Raw genomic sequence first — 21,611 nt, 5'->3', positions numbered from 1 at the left:
TATTTAGGTATCTGTGCCTCCCGCTTGAACCACCAATGAGATAACACCCTTGTAACTCAGCCTTAATCGAGTGAATTTCTCAACTAGCCCACTAGGATACGGATAGTGATGGAACAAACTTTAGGCCTCTGCCTTTTGACTGACGTAACGCTAATGATAAGATAATGATAATAATAATTATAAGCTCGCGGCTTCCAGCACGTATGCCAGGACGATACTCTATAATTTTTAAGGCATGCAATAAATCTTATTAGTGAGTGAGCGTGGTCAATCAGGATGGGGATAGTGTTGGGACACGAGGCTTCTGGCCTTTTGATAAACTTCGGTTTTGGCTTCAAGTTTGTTTGGAGAGGTAGAGATGTTTATTTGTATCGATCCATCTAATCATAGCTGATTTAAGGGATTAATGCCAATAAATTTCTTGAGTAGGCAGCCGGTTTGCATTCGGCTTTCGGCGTAACATTAATTAACCCATCGATAAGGATTAAGAGGTAAAGATATTTTGTATTAGAATTCAAGTACATTGCATAAAGGACGGCACCTTGGTAAGGTGTAAGATTACGCATAAACTAGTACCTAGTTAGTGTTGGGACACAAGATCCTCGGCTTAGGGACAAACTATCGGCCTTCATCCTTCGGTTGAAAGCAAAGAGAGACTAACTCAATTTTTTGTGTTTAAGTTTCCAAATATTAAACCTAATAGAAATTTTAGGGGAAGATTTTCAGTAATATATTTAATATTTTAAACAAATAACTTTAAAAAATTACATTTACGAAATTACATAATACTTCGTTAATAAGCTCCTAACCATTAAGCTAAAATTTAAATATCTTACGTAAGATTATTTATTAGATGTAACAGTAATCCAAAGAAAACACTGGTGTTGAAGTAAATGTTTTATTTTACATTAGACCGTATGTGTTATTCTATTTCTATAAGATTTCACGCAAAAGTTGTTTCCTAATATTAATTTATTCGCTCTCAAGTAGTCATGGATATCATCATACCTCAAAAGCCTCCAAAACTCCCATCACTACGCAGTGAAAGTGTCTGTTATGTCACCAGCGGCCCTGCGCAGCAGTCGCGCGCAGACTGCCATGCCGCGCGCACGCTGACATGTCACCAAACATGCCGAATATGATCGCGATCTTACTGCTACTGTGTAGTGCCTTCGCGGCGGAGCTGAAGGAAAATCCGAGGGAAGAACGACTAAGAAGCGCCTTAATTGACGCTTTCCAGAATATAAAAGGTGCTAAACTCCCTGAGGGAAACTCGGATTTGATCGGATCAGTGCTAACTAAATCTTCAACAACTGAAGATTCTTTCGATTTATTCGCGGACGATGACGGTTTAACGTTTGCAGAAGCTTTCGAGCAACCTAAAACTTCGAGCACTGAAAAATCGCACTACGTCCAGCATATAATAAAGAGCGCTAGAGAGAAAACTACTTCGAAACCGAAGGATGTTTTAACGAAATTGAGCGATTCCATACGAAATACAGTGAACGAAAGCAAGGCTTGGAGGAGTAACTCCTCAATGGTTGGTATTGAAGAGATGCTGAAGGTATTCGATGCCGATATATTAGTGAGTCAGTGGGATGAGCTGCAGAAAGCGGTGAACGGGACCTGCCTGGAGGACATGCAGGAGTACATCGAAGGACTAAAGGAGAAGAACCTTTGGGCCCTGAAAAGTAAGTGATAGTTATAGCTAAGCGAATTTTACACCCTAAACAATTGTGCTAAGTCTTAATTTGCCGAAAACTTGCAGGAAGTTTCTAAAAAGTTGGGAGCGATCTTTAAAACATTCGAAGGTTAAATTTTAAGTGATTCCTAATTTTTATGGCATTATTTGGAGTGATAAATTTTAAATTTAGGTTACCTACGAGTATATATTAAGTTTGTTAGTATGTAAGTTGCTATAGCGAATTTTTATTTACAATTAAGTTTTATTTGTTAGTTTTGGCAGTGGTTTCGGTTATTTAATATCTAGGAACCATTTGTCACAAATCTGAACGAACAGTATATTCATAAATAATTAATATTACAGTCAAATTAGATAAAAAAAATATTTCTCGTATATTTATCTCATATATACTTACGAGTCACAAACAATATCGTTCGAATTAAGGTTAGAATACGACTAGGACGATCGATTTTTTAATTTCGAGCGCTCGATTTCGTCCCTCGATAATCTGTGGAAAACGGTGAAATGCAATTTTTTAAAATACAAGGGATAGAAATTGGGAATCGAGTGGTATTGACCACTCGTTTTCAATTCCATTAGGAGAATTTAAATGCCCAGATGTTGAGATATTATTGAACAAAACACACGAAATCGAGTGGACGAAATTCAAAAATCGGCCCCCAGTGGGGTTATTTGAATTTATAGGGATTAGGACATTACGTTTTTAAACTCCGACACAAAAAAGGGGTGTTATAAGTGTGACGCCAATGTCCGTCTGTGGCATCGTAGCTCTCAAACGGATGGACTGATTTTGATGCGTTTTTTTAGTTTTTACAAGAACTAGTTCTTATTCTAAAATTCGGAACATCTCTAGAGTTGGAAGTTGGGCCAAGACAAGTCTGCAACGATTTATATAGCATATAATTTCGTAACGTCATAATTTCATGAAAGTTTGACGTTTAAAATAACACTTGCACTGCGTGTGATAACTAAATCGTTGCAGACTTAACTTGGTCTAACTCTACGCCCCTATTATAACTTTGACAAATAAGCATTACAACATAATCCTTGCGTCATAACTATTTTTTTAAGGAAAACATCGAAAACATATTGGGATCTGTGCAATAGTTCGGCATAATCGGCAAGTTTTCCAATGTTCATATTCGGCCGAACTATTCGGTTAAAAGTGCCGAATATTCACCAAATATTTTTTATTATATTTTTATTGTTACAACATAGTAAAAATTACTCCTCTAGAACTTTTTCAAGTACTTTCTTCAATCGGATTACGTTTTTGCGTTGACATTAACAGAATATGAGGAGACATGTTGAATCCATAGTATTCTATGATTGATTATTTAGAGGGTGTTAATAGTACATTATGAAAATGACATTTTCGTCAATATATAAACTAAAAAAAATGCAAAACTATTCAAATATTATGACGATTACGGAAAATGGCTGGCGCGTTATTTTTTTTTACGCACGCTTCCAATGCGCGCGCACGGCGAAGGCGCGAACAAAATCTACAAACAGCCAATTTAAAAAATGAAAAAAAGCTAATATTTTTTGTATTTCTATTCGACGGATGGATATCAGATTGATAAAATCTCTTGTTTAGTCATTAATATAATTTACAAGATAATTTAATCTATAAATTATGTTTGGTGTGATAAAACCTTTTTGAACTAACATTTGAAACCTAATAGTTGGTTAAAAAAAATGGATTACTCGATCAAATTAAGAAGTCTCCGTTTCCATGCATATTATTAACAATCATTTACCTTCTTAACTCAGTCGGATAATACAATGAAAAAGCACGCGTTTAATATCTAGGATTATGAGCCAAAAATCGGTGGAATAAAAACGTCGTTTTGAGCAAGTGTGATGAAAAACTTTTTTTGCGTCTCCCTTGCCTTTTGACCAGTTTAGTTGTTATACCTAAGAAGCAATTTATCTCTAACTGCTTATATATGATTGATGCATTTTTAAAATGGTTTTTAGAATGATACAGATGAACCGAAGAATTCGACCGAATATTCGTAGGCCCATTTCTACTTTGCAATTTTTGAATATTCAATATTCTGTTTCGCGAATTGCTAGTAATATGTATAACGAAAGAAATACACGAATTTCCAAGCTGTTAATATAATAAGCTAGCAAATCGTGAAAACTAATTATATCCTCAAGATCATACTTGCAGAAATATGAAAAATTCTGTTTCAGAGTTTCAGTTAGTTTTAGAAGAATATCATCATCTTCCTCGATTTGCCCCGGCTTTTTGCCACGGATGGGAGCGTAGGGTCCGCTTGGGAATGAATCCCGGCGTAAGCATGTTTTTACGAAAACGACTGCCATCTGTACCCCTAGTGTAAATATTTTCGACAGCGAAACGTGACGTACGCGTTTGCGTTAAGTGTCATTTTGTATGAGATTTTTGACTTTCCAAAACGTCCCGCTTGGCGCGCTGTTCAAAAACCCATACAAAATGAGACTTAACGCAAACGCGTACGTCACGTTTCGCTATCGACTAAATTTACACTAGGGGTACTGATTTTCGAACCTAAAGTTTTAGAAGAATATATACCGGATGGGGAATGTAACAGGGCAAAAAATTCAAGTGTAGGCCTACTCCTCAAACTGACCAACATTTGTTCAGCGACTTTTAAAAACTTAGTAAAGTAAAAAAAATATTTTAAGAAGCAATGTAATGCGAATTTTGTTACGTGTAAAGAGTGACAAGCAACATCAAATACAATAATAACAGCGTCCATTGAATATAATCCCACCAAAAAATAGGAAGTTTAAAGACTTCATAATTCATAATTAAAGGTATTGAACAAAATTGTCATCGTTTGAGGAGTATAATCTATGTTTTAATTATTTTCTCGTGTTGCACGTCACACCCGGTATAATGCCGGGTGTTGCCTGTAACAGGAGCAATAAATTAAACTGTAGGCTGTACTTCTCAAACTGACCAACATTTGTTCAACAACTTTGAAAAATAACTTATGTTTTGATTTTTATTACACATTGAGGTTTTGTTATGTTTAAAGCGTGACAAGCAACGTTAAACTTACTGATGTCAGTGTACATTGAAAATAATATTAAATTTGTATGAAAAAGTTAAAATCTATAGAATTCATAATTTTTAAAAGTTGTTATTCAAAAGCTATATCGTTTTAGGAGTATAATCTATGTTTTAATTATTTTCTCGTGTTGCACGTCACACCCGGTATAATATAAACACTCTGGTTATATATCTTCCAGTTACATGACTTAAAATATAAATTAAGCTTTTATTTAAAATAATAAAATATAAACTAATCTTTTATTTAAAATTAGTTGTAGCTGTATTACAGCATTAGCGTCTTTTTACCTATTTTTCACCCCATTTCGATTTTGCAAAGGCAATTTTCATTTTGTTTTTTGACCAATCTATTTGAGAAAAGCGAGAATTATTCACATCTAAGCAGTTCCGTAAAATGGGGTGAGTGGGGATAACGAGGGTAGTTGGGTTATGAATGGGGTGAGGAGGGATGACAGAGGGGTGAGTTGGTTTTTTCAGGCTACGCGTAAATTATATATTCTCATAAGAAATCAATCTATTATTGATCCAACAATTTTCAAAACTCACCTTAGTAGGAAATCCCTCCACACGTCTACTACAGGGTGAGCTGGGATTTCCTACTATTTCGTATTTATCTTTAAAGTTATGAAATGGAACTACACAAAATAATAAAGAAACTAAAATACAAACGACCGGAACGTTTATTATGCATAAAAATCAGTCTTCCACATGTAAAAATAAAGTTTAATCGAGGTTTAAATGTTTGATTCGAAATGAAGACCTATGGAGTATATGCTGGCAAACACCCATTGCCGAAGAAATTGCGACACGGAAATGGAGATGGATAACACATACTATTCGAAGAGGCGAAACGAATAATGCTACCATAGCTTTCGCGTGGAAACCGCCGGACGGAAGCCGTGGCTCCGGGCGCCCTGTACACTCTTGGCAACGGTCCGTCCTAAGAGAGCTACGAGCGGTCGGGTTGAGCTGGAGCGAGGCCAGAAGGCGAGCTGAAGATAGGAAAGCGTGGCGCGAGCTTGTGAAGGCGCTTTGCATCTCTGGGGTGCTTTAGGACAACAACAATAAATGTTTGTTTTGTCCCTACTCACCCCATTTTACGGAACTTTAGAAGAATCGAGTTCATAAATAATATCACATACATAATCTGACCAATCCTCTGCCCCGGGTAATATGTGTACGGTCAGACTTTAATTGTGGACCCATCTACACTTAGTACTTAGAATAAGTCATAATCATAAATACTTAGATAAATAAATAGTTCATAAGATAAGATCGGGTACACAAAAACTGTGAGTGCAACATTCGCCGATAAACGTTATTTTTGGCGAAATATTATGTAAATGTATATTGTACCAACTGTTTTTGATAAATATATTTAAAAAAAAACTTCAAGCTAATTTGGTAGGACTACTGTAGATTACTGTTATTATTTGTTTTAATCGCTCGTTTCAAAATTGAACCAGGAGCGTAGCGAGGGGTTCGTAAAGTGAAATCTTGAACGTTGCGAGGGTTTCAAGTCACGAGGGTTAAACAAATTTTGTCACCGAGTGAAACGCAAAATTTTTCACTAGTGTGACGAAATTACTACCTGTAATATATCAAACCAAATCAAATTAACGTTATTAAATATTTCTCATTCAAAGTCATCATTTAAAAGTAAATCGTACCAGCCAACATATGGAAACAACTCAAAATTTGCATCAGATTACTTTGCCACACATGTGGATAAAATGCTACTTTCTCATTAGTGTTTGAACAATCAGGATCGCCTTTACCTGCTGGTGTAATGGGTGAAATAATATATTTTTCACCACACCAACTGGTAAAGGGCCTCTTGATTGTTCAAAAACTAATGAGAAAGTTGCATTTTATCCACATGTGGGGCAAAGTAATCAGATGCAAATCTTGAGTCGTTTTCTTATGTTAGCTGGTAGAATTAACTATTAAATGATGATTTTGGATGAGGTGGAAAGTGATCCCTATAACCCGATATATTTAAAAAAATGCTTATAACCCTAGGGTGGGAAATGCAATTTTCCACCTGGCTATCAGCCTATGAAAGGTGAACTTTCCGAATAGGACAAATGAAAAAAAAACATTTACAACAATACATTTGGTCCCTTTGTGAAGATACCAGTAATTTCCGAACTTCGGTGAACGCGGTAGGCCCTCTGTCACCCAGTTTGCGTTAATAAAAACGACATCCATATCGGTGACAATAAGGACACCATATACTTACTATACTCATTGAGCACACCTAAAATACCTTCAATATTTATTTTATTTATTTTATTTTATTTATTTAAGGTTTACCAACAGATACAACACTACAAAAAATACAGATAAAAACCCAAAAATACATGAGTAAGTGTCTATCCAATAATATGACCTAGGTATTCTAACTTCATATTTGACATCTTGAAGTCGCCATAAAAACTAACACCACTCTTTTTTCTAATGTTTACTTTGCCAAAACATATCACCGGTCACTCGCACTCTCGTGTTGGAAAGAGATGTCCATATAATTAGCATATACGAGTACTCTCCAAACACTGTGTACTTATTCGATTATTGTATGTGCACGTCATGTTGTTTGTTGCTATGGCAAGCCAGAGTAAGCGAAAAATTCCAAAATTGAACTGTGTGGCTACCAGCAGTGGCAGCATGGTTCCATTTTTATCGCTTTTCACTATGTCCATCACTTTCGCACTTACATACTTGTTAGAATGTGACAGGCATAGTGACAAATGATATAGAGCCGACCATCTTAGCCCTACAGTTCGGCACTGACATAAACGCTCTCGAGAACGTAACTTACTTTCTATGCATCTCGCTCGTACTCGCATATAAGTGCGAGCGAGATATATAGAAAGTAATATCAATTTTGACACTGTCAGTGACTCATGGTACGGGTACTATGGACTTTCGAGCGTTGCAAAGGGTTTAACAAACTTTTCACCACACCAGCTGGTAAAAGCTCTCAATATAGTTCAAAAATATTTTTGTACGGTATTAGTAGACTAATATTATTAGTCCACGAACTGTCAAATCGGGTTACCATGGCAACTCACTAATCATTTTAGACTCCACTAATTATATAACTAAGCCGTTCGAGAAATGGGCCTATGGTATAGTAAAAATCAAAACGGAAGTCCAATTCAAATCTGAATGAACTGTTTTTGTAAGTTTTTATTTAACTTGCCCTGTTAGTATGTATGTTATTTTGTTAGTGTCGAATCTTGTAAGCTAAAATTGACACACTTCCTGATTTTCGATTGAGCTGAAAATTTGCATACATATGTAAGTCGGATGACAATGCAATATTATGGTACCATCGAGATGATCTGGGGCTCAACCTCGAACGGTATTAGTCTAATATTATTAGTGTTGCCATGGTAACCCATACAACTTGACAGTTCGTGGACTAATAATATTAGTCTAATATCGTTCGGCAAATTGGTCCCTGATGATGAAGACAGGAGATGGTTATACGTGTTCTGTTGTGAACAGATGAAACAACGCAACCTAATTGTGTTTGGGGTTTTTAGAATTGTCTCAATGAGTATTAGTTGCTCGTACAGTCAGCGACAAAAGCTTGTACCAAAAATATTTTTTGGCTAAAAACTTATTAATTATTACTTCTAAGAGTTGAAATATTACCTACTAAAATGGAATATTATATTAGAAACGGCTAAAAGCAGTGTCTGCCTAAGTTTCTATAGTTTTTGCGCAATTATTACACTTCATGACGAATCTGCGGCAGAGAAACCGCTTACTATTACATAAAACCTTTAAATCGGTAGACGGAACTCTTGCGCAGACCGCGCAAGAAGGTCATAAATTCCCTTTAGAAGTATTATTGCAATTTGAACTCTTTTATTACCGTTTGAAGTTCTTTTTTGGACGGACAAAACTCGCGTTCAATCTCTTAGAGTTGGAGTGTTCATGTTAGTTTACCCCACTTTCCTCAAATATGAGGATATTGACACGCGCTTGGGCGTTGTGTTAAGAGGAAAAGGGATCGCCTCTCCTTACACATGCGTAGTCCCCATTTTCCTCTCTGGATATTAACGTGAACATATGTTTACTTACAGAATTTGATATAAATTGACCATAGATATGCTTCTTCGTTTTTTAGGGTTCCGTAGCCAAATGGCAAAAAACGGAACCCTTATAGATTCGTCATGTCCGTCTGTCTGTCCGATTATGTCACCGCCACTTTTTTCCGAAACTATAAGAGCTATACTGTTCAAACTTGGTAAGTAGATGTATTCTATGAACCGCATTAGGATGTTTACACAAAAATAGAAAAAAAACAATAAATTTTGGGGGTTCCCCATACTTAGAACTGAAACTCAAAAAATCTTTTTTTATCAAACCCATACGTGTGGGGTATCTATGGATAGGTCTTTAAAAATGATATTGAGGTTTCTAATATCATTTTTTTCTAAGCTGAATAGTTTGCGCGAGAGACACTTCCAAAGTGGTAAAATGTGTGTCCCCCCCCCCCCCTGTAACTTCTAAAATAACACAATGAAAAATCTAAAAAAAATATATGATATACATTACCATACAAACTTCCACCGAAAATTGGTTTGAACGAGATCTAGTAAGTAGTTTTTTTAATACGTCATAAATGGTACGGAACCCTTCATGGGCGAGTCCGACTCGCACTTGGCCGCTTTTTTATACTTTATTGCACAATATAACAGATAAAGTACAAATGGCGAACTTAATGCCTAAAGGCATTCTCTACCAGTCAACCATCAGGCTAAACAGAAACAGTAGTACGAACAGTAGTTAGTTTGACTTTTTTTATTACTTTAGTTACTTCTAACTATACAATTTTGAAAAAATCATATGAAGGAGGTTGATATACCTTTTCCAGGCCGCACCAATCTACAAGGTTTTCCCAAAAAATTCAAATATATTGCAATAAATCCAGCTTTGATTATTCATTTGAAGAAAAGTCACATTTTCCGATAGTGCAATCTAATTTGAACCTTAACTCGGATGGCTAAGGTTGAAATTGTATTGGCACGTATGTGGTCGATAAATCGTACTATGCCTGGAAAAGCGATATTCATCAAAATGTGTAAAAAAAAAACCAGAGAGAAAAATGGGGACTACGTTTGTATGGTAAGGCGGTTTCAGGACGGTCACCCACTTTAGTCTTAAGATGCCGTAGGTTCACGGAGCAGAGATTTTGAAAAATGCTACAGACTTTTTTTAGATTTTTTAGATCAATAATTCAATAAGCAAACTTGTGGATTTTCTCTAACAGTGTCTTTGCCTTCATCAATTCCCGATTTATAGAATTTCACTCGATAGAAAAAATCACGAACATATGTTTAAAACTCACTTTAAATCATCGAATCATTTTTTTTATATATTATAGGACATTATTACACAAATTGACTAAGTCCCACAGTAAGCTCAATAAGGCTTGTGTTGAGGGTACTTAGACAACGATATATATAATATATAAATATTTATAAATACTTAAATACATAGAAAACACCCATGACTCAGGAACAAATAGCCATGCTCATCACACGAACAAATGCCCTTACCAGGATTTGAACCCGGGACCATCAGCTTCGTAGGCAGGGTCACTACCCACTAGGCCCAACCGGTCGTCAAATCATTATATTCACAAAAACTAAAAAAAAAAAAAAATTGTTCTAAAATGCGCAATTTTAGCTACAATTAATAAAATGCTGGCAATGTATGAAACTCATGTTTTGCTATTGCTAAAATTCGCGGCGCTGGAAATACAGCCCACAAACTGCAACTAACGGCCCGATTAAAACATTTTCACATTGTGCGATCAAAAAACACCCGCTAAAGAGTATATGACGTATAGTTATTTTATTTATGTAATGACGCTTTAATTTGAACAATACGAAATAGTTTTTTTTTCTCTTTATTTTAGCACAAACAGTCTTTACAGAAGAGTTACATTAGAAAATATTACATATAATATTGACAATACAGTGCCGAAAACATCAGAGATTACAGTTATTAATTTTGTTGCAATGGAACTGAATTAACTTAACGATAAGAAGATGAAATTGAAAGAAGGAAAACGTTTAATAGTTATTAATTAAATTGGCAAAGTAATTAATAGTACATTACGATACAAGTGCGAAAAATAGGAAATTCGAAACGTGTCGACACAAGTTGCGAATTACCTATTCGCACATGTATCGTACAACGTTTTACAGTACATATGGCCCTTTAAATGTTCGACACAGTAACGTAATATGCTAATTTTCGCACTAGTGCGTTAAAGTAGCACCATATGTACTGTATAAACAATAAAGCACTTCTTAAATTTTACTTCTTTGTGTGCGTATCCGGTATCCGATTCGTCAATGTATCTGCCGGCGGCCGGTCGTATAATTAGGCAGGTTGTGAAATTACTAGGCATATCGTGAAACGTCATAACCATTGTCTCGTTCCCTGAGGCTCCTATTTCTGGACAGTTTGCCCTTCGGGTATCTGAAGCAACCTAAGGAACCTATCCTACCTATTGGTTTAAGGTGACTCCACGCATAATGCCAAAAACGCAAAATGCTATTTTGTCATTTCGCTTAATTTAAAAAAATACGCATAACGCCAAATACGCTTTATGCCATAAAGGCAGAATGCCAAATAACGCATCATGCCAAAAACGCAAAACGCCATTTTGTCGTTATACACAGGAACTTTATGATCGGCCAGATTTTACGATCTTATCTAACTTTAAAGTGTTTAAGTATTATCGATGCTCTGACCCGGTAATACATAAATACATACATACATACATACTTATAATCACGCCTATTTCCCGAAGGGGTAGGCAGAGACCACGGATTTCCACTTGCTACGATCCTGACATACTTCTTTCGCTTCCTTCACTTTCATGACATTCCTCATACACGCTCGTCGGTTTAGGGTGCTCTTGACCTGGCCTTTCTTCAGGATTTCCCCGATTTGATCAGAGAAAGTCCGCCGAGGTCTACCCCTTCCACTCTCCCTTATACACGCTCCAGCTCCCTCTTCTACTTCTCCCTTATACACTCTCTTTATTAACCTTCTTTCACTCACTCGCTTCTTTCATTTTCTTTGACCCGGTAATATCAGCGAATATATGCGATTTTTGTTTATGATGTATTAGTCCTAAGGGCACAGAATACAATGTATAACCGATATCGGAATGCGTATTAAACTAATGTCCTTGGCCTTGTAGCCACAGGCAATGAGGTCTGATCAAACATTGGACACCGGCTGTTTGCGGAGACGACAAACATTCGTGTCACGTATAATGCATTACGACAGATTCCTCTCAGCTCGCTTTGAATCTAGCTTTTACTTCGTTGCCTTTTGGTTCTGGGCTGGGCCCGTACTTTTCATGCCGTTGACGCAAAATGACGTAATTTAACATACGGGAAGTTTTTTATACAACACTACCCCCCTTATTCATAAACGTGTACTAAAGTTACGATGCCGCTAATCATCGTTTGTCCCTTTCCGACGTATTGGTATGATGGAAAGGGACAAACGATGATTTGCGGCATCGTAACTTTAGTACACGTTTATGAATAAGGGGGTACGAGTTTAGTTACCTTACTTATTGACGGATAGAAAAATAAATACGTGAAATACGCTATTAAAAATCAAATATATGTATTATTTAATAAATTAATACTTAATTTATTATTTAGTTGAGTGACAATACGATGAAAGTCAGTTAGACGTTTCTGTACTGATGAATTATATGTATCAGTTAACTAAAGAGGTTGGCAAATGATTAATTATTATGTAAGAAATAATTTGTTTATTATTTATTTCAAATACGAAACACGTGATCTCGTAAATAGTAAGTGTATTGGCTAACAAAATACGAGATCACGTGGTTTATGAAAACGGCTGATTGTGACGTCACGTCCGATCGAGGTGGTGCTATTTTCGCCAGGTATAAAATACATGGACAACTGAGGATCGGGGTCTTTTTGCGGTTGAGCTGTGAAGCCGTTCACTAGTTATTAAAATAAGTGCTAAATTGTAAAATATCATTTATTAATAATAATGTAATTATCATTTTGTGGTGAATTATTTGAACATAAATAATAAAACCTTGTGACTGAATTTCTGGTGTTATACTTTTACCTGATATCTATTATCAGAAGTGGGATACATGAAGTACATACACGTACATACACATGAAACATGACGGGACGGAGTAATAAAAACAAACCAAGTCGGACGTCTCGTTCGAGGGAGCGACGTTCACGCTATAAGGATACATTGCGCGGTACATCCAGACGAAGGACGAGTCGGCGAGACCGTAGTACGAGTAGCAGAGAGCGATCCACGGAGTCTACGAAAAGCCACCATGGTGGGAAGCGGAGGTCACGATCGACGCAGCGCAGGTCGCCATCGAAACGACGGCGGGTCGAACGTCATCGTGAGAGCTTGGTACGAGAGCGGTCTCCGCGTGCTTCGAATTCTAAGCGACAGGGTTACACACCAGCACGAGAAATACAACAGCGAGAATCGATCACGGAACCAATGAAAAGATTAAGAGATGCTGAGCTGGCGAATGAAACGGATGCAGCGTCTGCACAGCGAAAACGAGATGAGGGAGTGGCGGAGCAGCCGGTGTTGGAGCCAGGAGAGAGACAGGAGACTGCCTCAGCAGCTTCGCGAGAAAATTATGAGGTACCGATGTTAACTTCTAGTTTGACTGATGTTGCTATGTTTTTTCAAAATTTGTTGAAGTCTAACACACATAAAATGTCATATGATAAAAATATAATACCAAATTTCGATCCTGCACAAAAGAATCAAAAGATAGAAAATTGGATAGCCAAAGTAAATGAGTGTGCTAAAATTTATAGTTGGACGGATGAACAAACTTCTCATTTCGCGTTACCTAAGTTAGCCGGTTATGCTAAGAAGTGGTACGAAGGGTTGCAGTCTATTCTTATGACGTGGTCAGAATGGCAGGAACGATTGACTAGAGCGTTTCCCTCAGAAACGAATTACGCTGCTTTATTAATGGAAATGTTAGATAGGTCACTTAAACAAGGAGAATCCGTTGACGAATATTATTATGACAAAATGATTTTGCTTAACGCATGCGGCATTAAAGGTAAACAAGCTGTCGATTGTTTAGTTTATGCTATAGACGATAAAATCATGCGTTCGAGTGCTATGGCAGCCCGCTTAACGGACCCAGAGGATTTGTTAAAATTTTTAAAGGATTTTTGTAAAGAAACTAGCTTGAGATCATTAAAGCGACCAAATACAAGCGCTTCCAATGATATAGTCTGTTTTAAATGCAACAAATCAGGCCATCGCGCGGTTAATTGCCGGAATTCTAACAGAACAGAAATTACGTGCTATAATTGCAAAGAAAAAGGACACATATCAACTAAATGTCCTAAACCAATTGCTAAGTGTGATAATTGTAACTTGATGGGCCATAAGTCTAATGATTGTTTCCGCAACAAATTGAATACTAAAATTGCAGATAAGAAAACAATGTTTGCGCAAAGCCGTACACCTGATTCAAAATACTATAAGCCCGTGTTTATAAACAAAAATATTGAGTTAAAAAGTTTTGTTGACTTTGGAAGCGATTGTACTTTGATCAGACAAGATATTGTTGATAAACACTCCTTACCAAAATCCGATAGTGATATACCTAATATAAGATTTGGACCCAATACATATACACCCTTAGGACGTGCAAAGTTCAGTTTGACATTAGGGGAAGTCACAGCCGACGTAGACGCTTACATCGTAGACTCTACTGTTCTGAGGAAATTTTAGTAGGGCAGGACTTTACAGAAAGACCTGAAGTTTTAGCAGTGAAAACACATGAGCGACTAGATATATTGAAATGTGACACAAACAATACAAACATAGATTGGGCTACCTTGACAAATAATATCGAATCTACTAGTGAAAAGGTAGTTCTTAGGATTGTAACTGACACTAAGGTAGGCGCGTTTGAATTTGTGGACTGTAAAAGTAGCGAACAAAGGAATTGCGACATTTTGATTAACGATAGTTTACGATCTCAGAAGAACATGGACTATAGTGTCGTAGGAGGAATCTATAGTTTACATAATGGAGACTGTAAAGTTGCAGTATGTAATCAATCTACGAAACCAATAACATTGAAGGCTGCATCCTTGTTTGTACGTGCTGATGCGGTCTCTGTTGTGGAATCTCTAGACGAATCAAAATTAGTTTCTTGCAATAGAATAACTAATCAGGCTACTCTTAGACCATTCAATAAAGATGATATCAAGATGAATCCAAACCTATCTGACGACCAATCAAAGATTCTAGTTGATTTGATCAATAAGTACAGGCCATGTTTTGCTCAAGATTTATCAGAATTAGGGTGTACAGATGCGTCAGAAATGGTTATTGAGCTTAAAGATCAAACACCAGTCGTCTACCGACCATATAGATTGAGTTACACAGAGAGGCAGACAGTTAGGGATATGGTGGCAGAACTTATTGAGAATGATATAGCTGAAGAATCTAACTCTCCATACGCGAGTCCTATTTTATTAGTTTCAAAGAAAAACGGTGGGCGAAGACTTTGTGTAGATTTTAGGGCGCTAAACCAAAAAACTGTCAAGGACCATTACCCAATGCCAAGGATTGAGGACCAGTTAGACATGTTGAATGGGAATAAATATTATTCAAGCTTAGATCTCGCTAGTGGATATTACCAGATACCTATACGAGAAGACTGTAGACCATATACATCTTTTATCACTCCTGACGGGTTATATCAGTTTAAAAAAATGGCATTCGGGCTTGCAAATTCACCTGCCGTATTTCAGCGAACCATAAATAAAATATTAGGTAATTCCCGATTTAATTCCACGCTCGCTTATATGGATGATATACTTATACCTGGAAAAGACTTTAATGAACAAATAGTACGATTAGAAAACACATTTACATTGTTATTAGACGCGGGACTAACTTTAAATTTACAAAAATGCAATTTTCTTCAAGAAGAATTAGAATATTTAGGTTATGAAATAAGTGAGAGAGGAATTAAACCGGGAAAAGATAAGATTGCTGCCGTTGCAAGTTTTCCAACACCACAAAACGTACATGAAGTGAGACAATTCATTGGCTTAGCAAGTTACTTTCGAAAGTTTATTAAGGGATTTGCGCTCATAGCTAGACCACTTACCGATTTGACTAGAAAGGACTGTTCTTGGTGCTGGACAGCAGAACAAGAACAAGCATTCCGCCAACTAAAAGAGTCACTTACACGACGACCTTTGTTAGGTATTTATAACCCACAAAGCGAAACGCAGGCACATACTGACGCTAGCAAATACGGGTTAGGAGGAATCTTAATGCAAAGAGACCATACGACAGGCAGTTTCCGACCTATAGCTTATTTCAGTCGAAAAACTAGCTTAGAAGAACAAAATTACCATGCGTATGAACTAGAAACCTTGGCTGCCATCAGTTCATTACAAAGATTCAGAGTATATTTAGTAGGCTTAAAGTTCACCCTTGTTACTGATTGTAGCGCATTAAGAGCAACTTTTGCCAAGAGAGATCTCGTCCCTCGCGTAGCACGGTGGTGGATTGCAATGCAGGAGTTCGATTTCGAGATTCAATATAAACCAGGTCATACTATGTCTCATGTCGATGCGCTCAGTAGGAACCCTCAGCCTTGTGGACCGGAACCAATTCAAGACCCTATACCTTCAGTTTTGAGAATTACACAGGAAGATTGGCTACTTAGTCTACAGTTAAATGACAGTGAAATTCAGCGTATACGTAAAATTCTTGAAGATAAAGAGTATTCCCAAATAAAAGAGAGTTATTTGATTAAAGATAATAGACTATTTAGAAAAGTAGGAAATGAGTTAAAATGGGTTGTTCCTAAATGTGCAAGATTTCAGTTGTGTAAGTTTAATCATGATGACATTGGTCATTTCAGCATTGAGAAAACTTTGGAGAAAATAAAACAGGACTTTTGGTTCCCTAAGATGAGACGCTTTATAACCAAGTATGTCCGTGCGTGTATTGAATGTGCATACAGTAAAGAGCCAACGGGACCTAAAGAGGGTCTATTGCATCCGATCCATAAGGTAGATAGGCCCTTTGACACTATACATATTGATCATTTAGGGCCTTTTGTAAAAAGTGCAAAGAGTCAGTCGTATCTCCTGGTATGTGTGGACGCGTTTACGAAATTCTGTTTACTCAAACCACTTCGAAATCTTAAATCTAACTTAACGATTCGAGCCTTAGAAGATATCTTCACCACATTTGGTTATCCCAATAGATTAATTTCTGATCGAGGAACATCCTTCACTTCAAAAGAATTTAAGAATTACTGTGAACGATCAAAAATTAAGCACATCCTTAATGCCGTATGTACACCTCGGGCTAATGGACAAGTAGAACGATATAATCGAACGATACTTGATTCACTGACAGCGTACGCAAATAAGTTAGGTGAACGCTATTGGGATACTATTTTAGGGAAGGTACAGTGGGGGTTAAATAATACCATGAATAAGGGGATTGGAAAACGCCTTCAGAAGCAATGTTCGGAGTTAGAATGGTCAGTAAAGGCGATAATGCTTTTTCAGAAATATTGCACGAGACACGACCAGTCGGTACCTTAGATGACATTAGAGCAGAAATAAGTTCGCACATTGGGAAAGATCAAGCGTCTCAAAAGATACGGTATGACAGTCATAAGATAAAGGCTAGAACTTATAAAGTAGGAGATCTCGTTAAGATACTAAAACCAACCCCCAGTAATGAAGGTCAAAGTAAGAAATTATTGCCCAAGTTTACTGGACCATTTAGGATTACAAAAGTTCTCGAAAATGATAGGTATGAAATAGCTAGTATTGTAGGGTCTAATATTACACAGAGAAACTATTGTAATGTATGGGCAGCTGATCGTATTAAACCCTGGATAAATACGCAAACTGACGATAATAGTGATGACTGTACAAGTAGCTCTGAATCTGAAAGTAACGAAAATTAGTGAGTTCTTGGTGCACGATTGAATAAAAACTAGAATAAATCATAACGAATTGAGTATAAAATAAATTTATGTGTGTTGTTCAGTTATGATTTTACTGTAAAATAGTGTTCGGAATGATAAGGACTGGAAATAGTAATTATACTTGTATATACGAGTATGAAGTTGTTGATTGAAGTGGTTAGCAATGGCTAAGTAAAAAGAGACAATCGTTGGCAAGTGATATTGAATTGATTTGAATTGGGAGTAATTATCACAATTTATCTCAGACTCATAATTCATTATCTCTATGACAGTATTCAAGAATGATTAACTTATTACAGTTATTAGTGATTGCCTTTGATAGTAAATACAGTGCTAAACTGATTTCAAAATATTTAGATGATCAGTATTGTAGTATGGTTAGCAAGGAAGTAAGGTTAGTAAGGATAGTGTGGTTAGTATAGGTCATATGGCTAGTATGGTAGTATGGTTAGTATGGTAGTATGGTAGTATGGTAGTATGGCAAGTGTGGAACGATGAAGTGAATAATAAGGTTAATGTTGATGATACTGATAATGTGTAGTCCCGATTGAGCGTGATGCAAGTTAATTTATGAAAAAAAAGGTAATAATTTATATAATTTCAATTATAATGTAATATGGATTATATTATATTATATTGAATTATAGAAACAGGACTTAATAGCGTATTGAGTTTTAAATTTACCTCCGACGTTTCTATAATTTAGTATAGTGTAAAAATCATGAAAGTTTAAATCAGTATCATGTAATCCAGTTTGTAATCTTAAATATTATATGTATTGTTGACCATGTTAATCGTTAAGTACCTAAGTTTGGGACAAACTTAATGTCAGGAAAGGCCGAATGTAAGAAATAATTTGTTTATTATTTATTTCAAATACGAAACACGTGATCTCGTAAATAGTAAGTGTATTGGCTAACAAAATACGAGATCACGTGGTTTATGAAAACGGCTGATTGTGACGTCACGTCCGATCGAGGTGGTGCTATTTTCGCCAGGTATAAAATACATGGACAACTGAGGATCGGGGTCTTTTTGCGGTTGAGCTGTGAAGCCGTTCACTAGTTATTAAAATAAGTGCTAAATTGTAAAATATCATTTATTAATAATAATGTAATTATCATTTTGTGGTGAATTATTTGAACATAAATAATAAAACCTTGTGACTGAATTTCTGGTGTTATACTTTTACCTGATATCTATTAATTAAGAAAATACTAATTGGAATCATACTCTATGTAGCGTGACGTCATTTTTCTGTCAACTGCATGACCCTGTACCCCTAGTGTAACTTTGATCGACATCATAACGTGACGAACGCGTTTGCGTTAAGTCTCATTTTGTATAGGATTTTGAGTTTCCAAAACGTCCCGCTTGGCGCGCTCTTTCGAAATCCAATACAAAATGAGACTAAACGCAAACGCGTACGTCACGTTTGGAAATCGAATTTAGTTACACTAGGGGTACTGTACGCGCCCTGGTTCTGGGTCATTTTAACCCCCGACGCAGAAACGAGTCTTACGGTCGGTGTTTGAAGCCAAACGGCTCGATTCGAAGAATGATTAAGCCACGTTTAAGATCTTGGAAAGATCTTTAATTGACGTTTATTTAGATTCCGCTGTGATCCCAATAAGATCTATCTACGATATTTCTAATGTCAAAGTGACATTGGCTGCCCGAATCGAGCTGCTTCTGTCAATTATACGACATATAAACGATATCTAAATGAGAACTTATCTGAACCAGAACTTATCGTTATCGTATCTCATGCTTCGAATCGGGCCGAATTGTCTGTCTATCTGTCTCTGACATAGTAGTTCTCCAACGGAAGGACAAATTTTGATGCGGTTTTTTTACGTGAAAGTCATATAAAGATCAGAAAAATCATATAATAAAAATATTTTAAGTAATTGATATGATTCGATTGTCGTGATGGGTGAACTTTTACTTATATACCTACAGGTTTATACGGAACCCTCGGTGCGCGAGTCTGACTTGCACTTGGCCGGTTTTTGACCGCGATGGTCATTTATTTCTTAAACCGGACCCCTAAAGATCTTAAATAGTAACCTCAGACCTCACACGACATCAACATGAAACAACACGCCAAAAGTATCTTTAATTCTATTCGCTTTGTGTGGTAGGGCACAGCACAGCGGATGTCATTCCAGATCTAGAGCGGAGCCCAACTGGGGAAGTACCTCCACCTTACAGAAAACCGCAGCCAAATAACACTAGACCCTACTCATAGTGTTGTGTTCCTGCCGGTAAGTAAGGTTGCCAGAGCTCAACGAGGGGGGGGGAATGCTAGGGTCGACAACGCGCATGTGACTCCTCTGGAGTTGCAGGCGTACATAGGCTACGGAGACTACTTACCATCAGGCGGGCCGTATGCTTGTTTGCTACCGACGTAGTATAAAAAAAAATACTTTTCCAACAAGGGATAATTCTCTACAGTTTGCGTTCAAAAGTAGCTGACACAGTATAATTTACTCTAAATAAAAAAAAAATAGTTTATTTACCAAAAAAAATTACAACATTTCCATAACCTATGACTGCCACACTAGGCTATGCCTGTGTTGTGGAGTCAGTACCCCTAGTGTAACTTTGATCGACATCATAACGTGACGAACGCGTTTGCGTTAAGTCTCATTTTGTATAGGATTTTGAGGTTCCAAAACGTCCCGCTTGGCGCGCTCTTTCTAAATCCAATACAAAATGAGACTAAACGCAAACGCGTACGTCACGTTTGGAAATCGAATTTATTTACACTAGGGGAACAGTACCCCTAGTGTAAATACTTTCGACAGCGAAACGTTACGTACGCGTTTGCGTTAAGTGTCATTTTGTATGAGATTTTTGACTTTCCAAAACGTCCCGCTTGGCGCGCTGTTCAAAAACCCATACAAAATGAGACTTAACGCAAACGCGTACGTCACGTTTCGCTATCGACAAAATTTACACTAGGGGCACAGATTGCAAACAATACTAATTTGAATTACATCCTACGCTGAAGTTTTGGTTTTCTAATAGGTTACTAACACTAAAACATTTTGGATAATAATAACAGGCTTAAACTAACTCACTCACTAACTCACTCTATAGTGAAGGCTAGATACTTTTGTTGCTAACTGTACTAACTACACAAAACAGAAAACTCTTTTTATCTGTTACCTGGCTACTCCTAAACCTTATAACAATATACATAAGGTCCATCGCCGGTCAGTGAGTATTGTACAAGAGTCCATCACGTAGCACTCTCGGTTTCGGCGACCCACTTACCGGTTGCGCAATCGGCCGAGAAAGGTTGATATGCCACTTTTGTTTTCCCGCTTGCGAGATGCCGACCATTCCTATAGTGGACAAGACTTCATTAAAACCTCCACCATATATATAGGGAGCGTGCATGAACTGTAGGAGGCAGCACAGGAACCGTCAGATTTTTGGCGCGAGTCGTAAATGTGATGTTTTTTGTTCCGATGTAGCCCACAAGATGGCAGAACCTACTATGCACAAGAAAACACGTGTACTTGTGCATGTTTATGGTTTCAATTCAGGCTACCAGATGGCAGACCCTCCAACGCGCACGGTCCCTATATATATACTTTTTTTTTTTCGCCTGTTTGAGTGTCCCACTGCTGGGCAAAGGCCTAATAATAAATAATAGTATTATTTATTTATTTAAACTTTATTTCACAAAATATATACAACAATGTACAAATGGACAACCACACTCTACCAGTCAACCACAGGGCCAAACAGAGACA

At 37.0% G+C, this 21,611-nt stretch overlaps 1 protein-coding gene across 2 annotated transcripts in view; it reads left to right on the top strand.

Annotated features, from left to right (window-relative positions):
* Positions 1 to 312: 312 nt before the first annotated feature.
* Positions 313 to 21,611, top strand: part of LOC133528735 (O-acyltransferase like protein-like) — an 89,639-nt gene continuing 68,340 nt past the window's right edge. For both annotated transcript variants that reach the window (XM_061866196.1, XM_061866190.1), the window contains exon 1: positions 313 to 1,691. In XM_061866196.1, coding sequence (XP_061722180.1) covers positions 1,118 to 1,691 — 574 coding nt within the window. In that variant the 5' untranslated portion in view covers positions 313 to 1,117. The remainder of the gene's footprint in view (positions 1,692 to 21,611) is intronic.

The sequence above is a fragment of the Cydia pomonella genome, chromosome 1, assembly GCF_033807575.1.
Source record: "Cydia pomonella isolate Wapato2018A chromosome 1, ilCydPomo1, whole genome shotgun sequence".
Lineage (NCBI taxonomy): Eukaryota > Metazoa > Arthropoda > Insecta > Lepidoptera > Tortricidae > Cydia > Cydia pomonella.
The sequence above is the reverse complement of the archived record's forward strand: the minus strand, read 5'-3'. Positions and strand labels throughout refer to the sequence as shown.